The following is an 8242-nucleotide window of genomic DNA, read 5'->3' on the forward strand; positions in this document are numbered from 1 at the left end:
TTATTTAGGCCCTTAACTAACAACAATATTTCTTCTCCGTCAAGGATAAGCTGATTCTGCAGAGTGTTTGCACAAGAGCAGTGACCTACCGACGTGAGAAACCTGAAGAGATAAAATTGGATATCAGTAAATTAAATGCTCATGAAACTTTCAGGTGCAACTTCTAAGAAAAAAAGATTTAAAAAAATACTTTGTGGGAAACTGATTTTTCAATAACTGCTCCTAAAAAGGATAGTTCTAAAAGTCACAGGAGGAGACAGATTGTTCCAGATTGTGCCAGTTGCTGGATGGATTCGAGTGAAGACTGCCAAGCATCCTCATCGTCATGTGACTCACATAGCTGCTGAATTTTTCAGAGAAAAATGTCTTACTACTGTTTGAGACTAGTGTCATTGTAGCACTTTACTGTAATATATAACTTATTTAGATCAACCTAGAATGTAGATCATCTGAAGAGCACTGATTACACTTTACAGGTACCTTCCATTCCTATGCTTCCCAGAGAGAGAGACAACGCTGTGAGAGAGTTGCATTGTGCCACCACAAGGGTACAGTGATCCCTGCATTGACCATGCAGACGAAAAATATCATCTGGTAGTTACACCGGATGTTTTAGGCCAATTTTGCCCAACACTTCAACTGTTGGCAATGAGTAGACAAGAACAACTAGATGAATAAATGGTTAGTGTCTCATTTATTCAAGAGGTGAACATATGAAAGCTTAATATTAAGGGATATTGCTTCTGAAACTGTATAGTTTAATGCATGTGTGTTGATCTTTTCTTTTTTTCAAGATGGTTGCAAATTCTAACACTCTCTCCTCTTTCTCTTTGTAGTTTGTTTTTCTCCCCTGCAGGATAAGTTTATATGTCACAAATGACTGGACTGAATAAGTGCTAAGTTACTACTGCATACAGAACTAATAATACAATGTCACTTTATTAGAATACTGGTTTTAAAGGCTGAATGTTAATGAGAAACACTGTAAACTGTTGTCCAAACCGGAATAGCTTCATTGTTTGCAGACCTAGTGTTTTGATTTCTTCTTCACCTGGTAAACTGGATGGATTGTTCAACCCTTTCATTTGTGTAGTCATTAAGGTAAATTCTGCAAGCCATTTAGAAAGTTTGCCTCAAGCAATTGAATGAGTTCTCTTTCACAGTTTTGAGTGCAAATAGCTGTTAGGGGTTTTTTAAATGAGCAGCTCTATTTTCCCTTCAGTTCGACCTAGAAAGTCATGCTTTCTCTGGATTACCCCAACCATACCCACCAGAACTCATACAGGTATAAAATCAGAAGAGGGAAGATAATTTAAATAAGCTCATTCACCTGTCTAGTAAGTCAGGGAACTGAGACTCAGAAAATTTAAATGATGTCTTGAAACACACCCAACTGATAAAGTGACAGCATTAGGAAAAAGCTTCTGTCTTATTGCTGGGCCAGTGTTCATTGCACAATATCATGCTACCTCTTTAAGTTATCCAATTGGCAAAAAATTTAAAATGGGATTTACTGAAGTCTTAAGAACATAAGAAGACATTTCAAAGCAATGCTGAAATGAGTAATTCAAACCAAATTCTCCATATTGTCTTCCAGTGTTTCCTGCTCACCAGCCTGAAAGGGCACACCCACAGGGAAATGCACACACTCCATAGCCTGGATGAACAGTGCCCCCTGCAGTTGTACAGTGCGCAGCTTGAGGCCTTGATAAAAAGGCCTTGTGCTTTCTCTCCCTCAGAGAAAACTTTACAACTCTCTATTCCCATGGACTTGGTCAATCTGGGACTCCTGGCTGGTGGTCCAACAAGCCTGTGTGTAGGACAGAGTTTTGCCTATGAGCACAAAGGGATTTATTTAAAGCATCTTTTAACTAAGTTCCCAGATTTGCTGCCTTCTAGTACTTGAGCTTAAGTACTAGATATTTGCATGGTGGTGAAGACAGCCCTAGAGAGGACTGAGAAACCTTTCATAAGTTGCTCTGGAGCCAACTACACCACAGCTCCTCTGGCTGTCACAGCCCTGCAGTGATGATCCTACATGGCGTGGCACTTGCTTCCTCGTATAGAGACTGGGGACATGAACAACACGTGGCACTGTGTTTTACTCATGTGAGCAACCTTTGCTTACTCAAGACTATGTACAAAGTGCATTTGTGTCCTGTAACACATACTATCCATTTTAAAGGGAAAAAAAAGGATGCCTAACAACTTCTAAAATACAAAAATGGAAGATATCCATGATTCAAATGCTAAATTTTCTTAAAGGGACATTACACTGTTAATGAACAGTAAACTAATTGCCATATGGACTGAATGTCCATATGAGTATAATAAAATGAGATCCTTAAAAACCAAGGATGTATATTTTTCTACCCTCTCAAGTTTGCCTTAGTGGCATAGTGTACAGAGAGTGTGACCAAAGGAGGGGCAGACTTTCTCACAGGAAACTCAGTGCTAGCTGGTGATTGTAGTTATGCTCATGACATCTTGTGCTTTCTTGTTGTTTTGGTTTTTTTTTTTAACTTAATGAGCTAATTCTTAAATATTTTAGAGCTTATCTTTTACTTGAATAATTGATATATTTTCTGTATAATGGTTTGTGAAAAGAGAATTAATATTTGACTAGTTAGAATTAATTAAAAGATAAGGGGACACAGGGTATTCTTAGATTAAATAATTTATGTACATAAAGCCTATTTTCAACTACTAGGACTACAGGAGCCTTTTGAGTTTCATTGATATTAAATACAACTATAGAAATTTTAGTTTGTTAATAATATTTAGAACTTGAACACCACTTTGGTACGGCAGCATTTTGTGCCCTAAAGTTTGTAATGACTTAAAGACGTGCCATACATACACTACAACACAGCTGAGCGCTGTGTGCGTCTGATTTCTCTGGGTACATCTTTACACTGCAGTGCACATATATTTGTAGGCATTCGCTGTACTTTTGGAAATCTGCTAACATTTATTAAGTCTTAGAAGTTCCCTGAAAGATTAAAAAATTCACTAAAAATCTGACAGGGTCCTAAATATTTAATTTGGCATTGATTTACAAAAGTAACCCCAAAAGCCCAAGGTTAAACAGAATAAATATATCTGGAGGTGAATTTTTCAAAACTGATAAATAAAATTAATGGATGAATACATCAGATGCAGCACATCATGCAATAATAAATCCCCAATATTTTAAAAGATATTTACTTAATCTTCATTGAAGACATCCCTGAGACACTGACGTATGTCGTGGTAGACCATGGAATGGAAAGGTTTTCTCCACATCACTGTATTCCTTCTGGTACCTGGTAACATAGATTACACTCAGTGACTTTTCCTTTCCTTCCTGTTTTTCCCTCCACATGTTTCCAAGACGTTGCCCTAAAGTTTCAAGCTCCATAAACTTAATAGTGAAAAAAATCACTGAATTGATTGATATAATGAAGTTCTTGATTCCCATTCACCTTACCAATTTTAAAACGCCTTTGAATCTATGCTCCTAAACAAGCATAGACCCATTAAAACCTAACAATGTCACATTTTGAAATTTTCATAACTGTTTGGGCTTCTGTCCATTTTGAAGGATTTGAGATATATGCTTTCATGGAAGTATCAAGTGATATATGGTGACCTGGGAGCTCAGCTATGTGCACCTTTTGTTCTGTTTTGTGTACTCAAATATTTAATTTATGACTGTTCATGTCTATTGTGATCTTAAGAACTCCATTTCCTCCAATGCAAACTGAGATGCGTTTGCAAAGAAATATAGTACTAGCATCTTTCAATTCATTCTCCTTTTCTTTTGTAATTCCGCTACAGCAAAAGTGCTGCATGTAATTGATTCTACACTTCCATGTTCATATTTCATAGATTCCAAGACACTCACATTTTCCATAGAACATCTGAAATTGTGATCTGTCTTGCAATTGTTGGCATTTGCAATTGATGCAATGTTAAATATTGTGCTTGAATACATATTACACTAATTCCAAGTTAGCTGGATGTTCATGGCTATAAGGGCATCCCTTGCCTCATGAATGTGAGTGAACTCTCATATGATAACATGTGAAGCCAATATTCAGTACAACTATATCACATACAACCGATAGAGAGCTCATCTGGTCAGATACTGCAGATCTTTAATTTACAACAGCTCTTTCAGGCTCCTGATTATACTCTTTGCTAATGATTATGGTTTTAGCAAACTTAACTGATACGACTGGGTGGGCTTCTTGCAGTTTTGTTAACAAAGTTTTATATTTTCTATTCCTTTCTAAGGGATCCTTTTATATGATCATCTCACTTTTAAACAGAATTAACTGGAAAAAATACGATATGAAACCATCATAGTTAGATTTTGCAGTATCTTATATGCCTTACGTCAATGGCAGGAGAAAAATATGATACAACCCATCCATACAGTGGAAAACAACTTTCCTCGTGGGTCTTCCTACTTGTTCATTCTTCTTTATCATTTTCATTTTTTCATGGGCTCTGATAAACTTACCTTCAAGCCCGTGTAATGACTGTTGTAAATCTGCATATTTAAGTGATTTGAATTATTTGAAATAATTGTTCAACTCTCTGGGCAGCTGTTAATGAAATATCTGAGAGTAATAACACTACTCTTTTATCTACCTGGAATATTTTTTCTGCATAAATTTTACCTTTGTAAGCTAACTTTTCTAATCAGGTGTCTAGCCTCAACAGCCAACTTCAGCTAAAACTGTCTAACACAATAATGATTTTAAAAACACTGCAATCATCAAAGATAGGAAATGTGTGATTTGTGTAAAGAACTTTTACCAATTTTACACTGTCCTACAGATAAATGTGATTTTGATGAGATTACTACACGATGACAAGTATGGTACACAGATTTATTGAGAATGTTGAATATATAATGTTTTAATTCTAAATTATAAAAAATTAAATTTGCACATATTAATATAGAAATCCATTGTGTATATTTAACATATCTTTAAAGCTATTTTACATTTACCAGCTACTTTATTAAAGTTGTTTAAACCTCTGCAAAAAAATTTTAGAAATGTTTTTAAATTATCAGTAACATAACCCTATTTGTCTCACGTAACATGTACTGCCTTTGTAAAAAGAACTTTAATATAGAATGTATTTTTAAATTAAAATATTTGAATATAAATCAACTAAGAAACAAATTTTCACTTCACATGTATCCTGTTATTTCTGGCTTTTAATTATTCATAAACATAAATTGCCTTAACTGATACAGATGATTGGAGAATATGATGGTTTTACATACTACAATATGAACCTGTTTATAGAGCTGATTGACTACTAACTTCCGTTCTATGTATTTATTAAAGAGCTGACACTGTAGTTTGTTGTGAGATGTATATTTTTCTAACAGAGCTTACAACAGTTATGACAAGGCCCTTCACTATTGCACCATTCTGTTTCAATGTAGGTGTTAACCAATATGAAATTTTCTGTCTTAAAATAAAAATGTAAAGATCCAATGTGCAGAACGGTGATTTATTTGCCTTGTGCTACTTGACCTTCAAAGCTGCTGAGCGCTAGTACAAGGTCATGAGAGGAAAATGTGATGTCCACACTCTGCCGCGGGCAGAAGACATGGTATAATTCCAAAAATGCTACTTCTGGGAAACAGTACAGGCAATGGTGAATAAGTGAGACCAGATAATTGCCCTTTGCCTTCCCAGAGCTGCCAAAGTGTGGAAACAGAAGAAACATCCTAGTGAAAAAAGAACTGAAAAATTAGCTAACTGTTAAAACAGGCTTTTGCCCCTGATAGAGACTTCTACCATCACCTCGATGCAAGTGTAATGTTACACATTCAGCGGTACATTCTGGAGGGTCAGACTTAAAACAACTGAAATCTATCAAACACTCGTGTACTGTGACTTTCCATTATGTAACCTTCCTAGGTTACATAATAAAGAATAAAGCAGGAAGGTAGTGCACACGTTAAAAATTCCGTAAAGACATGTCTGCAGATGCCCTTTCCCTAAGGAGCTTCCATCACTAGAAGGAGACGGGATGCGTAACCCGCCTGTGGGTGGAAGTGTTGTGCTGGAGAGTTGAGGGGAAGCTAGCCCGGGGTCTCTGAAGCCTCAGTTTTCAAGAACTCATCCTGGCTATTGGGACTGCAGTCTCCAGGCTCAGAATCCTGATTTGGACACGAGTGTTGTTGGACCCCATTCCTCCCTTCCTTCCCCTGTTAGTAATGAGATCAACCTCTGGAGGGTCACAGAGCACACAGTTAAGACTGGAATTCCCAGACTCCTTTGCAGCTAAGTGTCTTTGGAAGTCTAAATGTGAACCAGTGGAAAGGGAGAGAGAGGGCATACATTCAGCCCCAGGTCTCACTTCCTCTCTCCTATCTGTTGTCTGGGACAACTGGCCCTGTGCTGAAGTTGTCAGATCCTTCCCTTTAGCTGTTGACTGCTTCTCTCATCAGTAGTGCCTGGGAAAAGAAATAATCTTAGCTCATCCATTGCATCTGATGCTATATCAGACAATCAGTACTCTTCACTAATCCAGCATTCTTTATACAAACATCTTGGCGCTGGCGCCATGGTGCAGTAGGTTAATCCTCTGCCTCCGGTGCCGGCACCCCATATGGGCGCCAGTTCTAGTCCCAGCTGCTCCTCTTCCAATCCAGCTCTCCGTGAACCATTGGATGGAAGACCTCTCTTTCTGTCTCTCCCTCTCACTGTCTGTAATTCTACCTCTCGAATAAATAAATAAAATCTTTAAAAAAAAAGTAAAAAAGTATACAAACATCTCACTGAACCCTCAGCAACACAATGAAGTAAAGGGAAGCCAAGAATCTTGTATAAATTCATCCAATCAGTAAGTAGCCAAGACAGAATTCATATCCAGGTCCAATTGTCTTTCCATAAGAAAAGATAATTTGCATTGTGAGGATGGGTTTCACTGGTTAACATTTGTTCTCACATTCAACAAAACACATGCAACAAATAAATTGGAGAAGCTGATGTATATACACAAAAATTACATAGGAAAAAAGGAACAGGTCTTAAAATTGACAAAATGCTAAATGCACTGAAATGTTGGAGTCCAGGGATTAGTAGAAAGCCAATTGAGGACAGTATCTGAGCCAAGTCTTGCAGCAAAGGTGAGTGTGGCTATGCAGAAAGAAGAGATAAGAGTGATAAAGGGACAGCCAAGGTATGACCAAGGCTGGAAAGTGTGAGGGCTTCATCCAAGGCCACTGAAATCCATTAGGAATCAGCATTGATAATGAAAAAAAAAAAAAAACCTACAGTTCCTAGGTTATGCAGAGCTTGATTTCTAGACTGAGAATTCTGAAATTTGGTTACCAAGGAGAGAGCAACTGTAGAAATTTCAGAACAGAAAAGTGGTATTATTGGAATTAAACATGGTTGACACTTACAAACAATGAATATAGTTTTTCAGCATTAATTTATGCTAATACTAAATGTAAGTACTATTTAATGCTATTAAAGGTTATTTAATACTAAAATTGCATACTATTTAATCCTGTGGTTTAAAAATTGGAAGTATACAAAAGCAGGAAAAAAAATTCAAAATCTAACCCCTAGTGGTACTGATATTCATATGTAAATTCATTTTCATTTTATTTTTCTATGTACTTACTACTGTTATCATGTAGATAATAACTTTTTTTTATAAAAAAATCTAGACATCAAAATTAAATGTTAGTCTGACCAACCACCCAGAGTTGACCAAGGCCAATATTTTTGAAGCATACATATCTATTTGTGACTACAAAACAAACACGCAGATTAAGCTGCTGCCTGAAATGCCAGCATCCCATTTCTGCACTGATTAGAGTCCAGGCTGCTCCACTTCTGATCCAGTTCCCTTCGCAGCAGATGATGGTCCAAGCACTTGGGCCCCTGCCACCCATGTGGGAGACCTGGACAGAGTTCCAGGCCTCTGGCTTGGACCTGACCCAGCCCTGGCTGTTGCAGCCATTTTGGGAGTGAACCAGCAGAAGATATGTGTGTGTGTGTGTGTGTGTGTGTATCCTTCTTCCTCTATAACTCAGTCTTTCAAATAAATAAATAAACAAACCATTTTTAAAAATCAAATGTGCCATAGTCTAGTATAAAGAGATTTTACTCTTCAATAAATTATTACTAAAAGGGCGAGCACTTCTGATGCAGTAGAGAAATAGCCAGTGTGCAGACTTTTTTATGTTAGGAAGAATTGGATGAATATAAGATAC

At 37.0% G+C, this 8242-nt stretch overlaps 1 protein-coding gene across 4 annotated transcripts in view; it reads left to right on the forward strand.

The window, feature by feature from the left end:
- Positions 1–5501, forward strand: part of ITGB8 (integrin subunit beta 8) — a 90594-nt gene extending 85093 nt beyond the window's left edge. For 3 of the 4 annotated variants that reach the window (XM_008261486.5, XM_008261487.4, XM_017344297.4), the window contains exon 14: positions 45–5501. In XM_008261486.5, coding sequence (XP_008259708.4) covers positions 45–167 — 123 coding nt within the window. In that variant the 3' untranslated portion in view covers positions 168–5501. 4 annotated transcript variants of the gene reach the window in all.
- Positions 5502–8242: the final 2741 nt, after the last annotated feature.

This window comes from Oryctolagus cuniculus, chromosome 16 (genome assembly GCF_051225735.1).
Source record: "Oryctolagus cuniculus isolate XC-2025 breed Fujian yellow rabbit chromosome 16, ASM5122573v1, whole genome shotgun sequence".
NCBI classification, from domain to species: Eukaryota; Metazoa; Chordata; class Mammalia; order Lagomorpha; family Leporidae; genus Oryctolagus; species Oryctolagus cuniculus.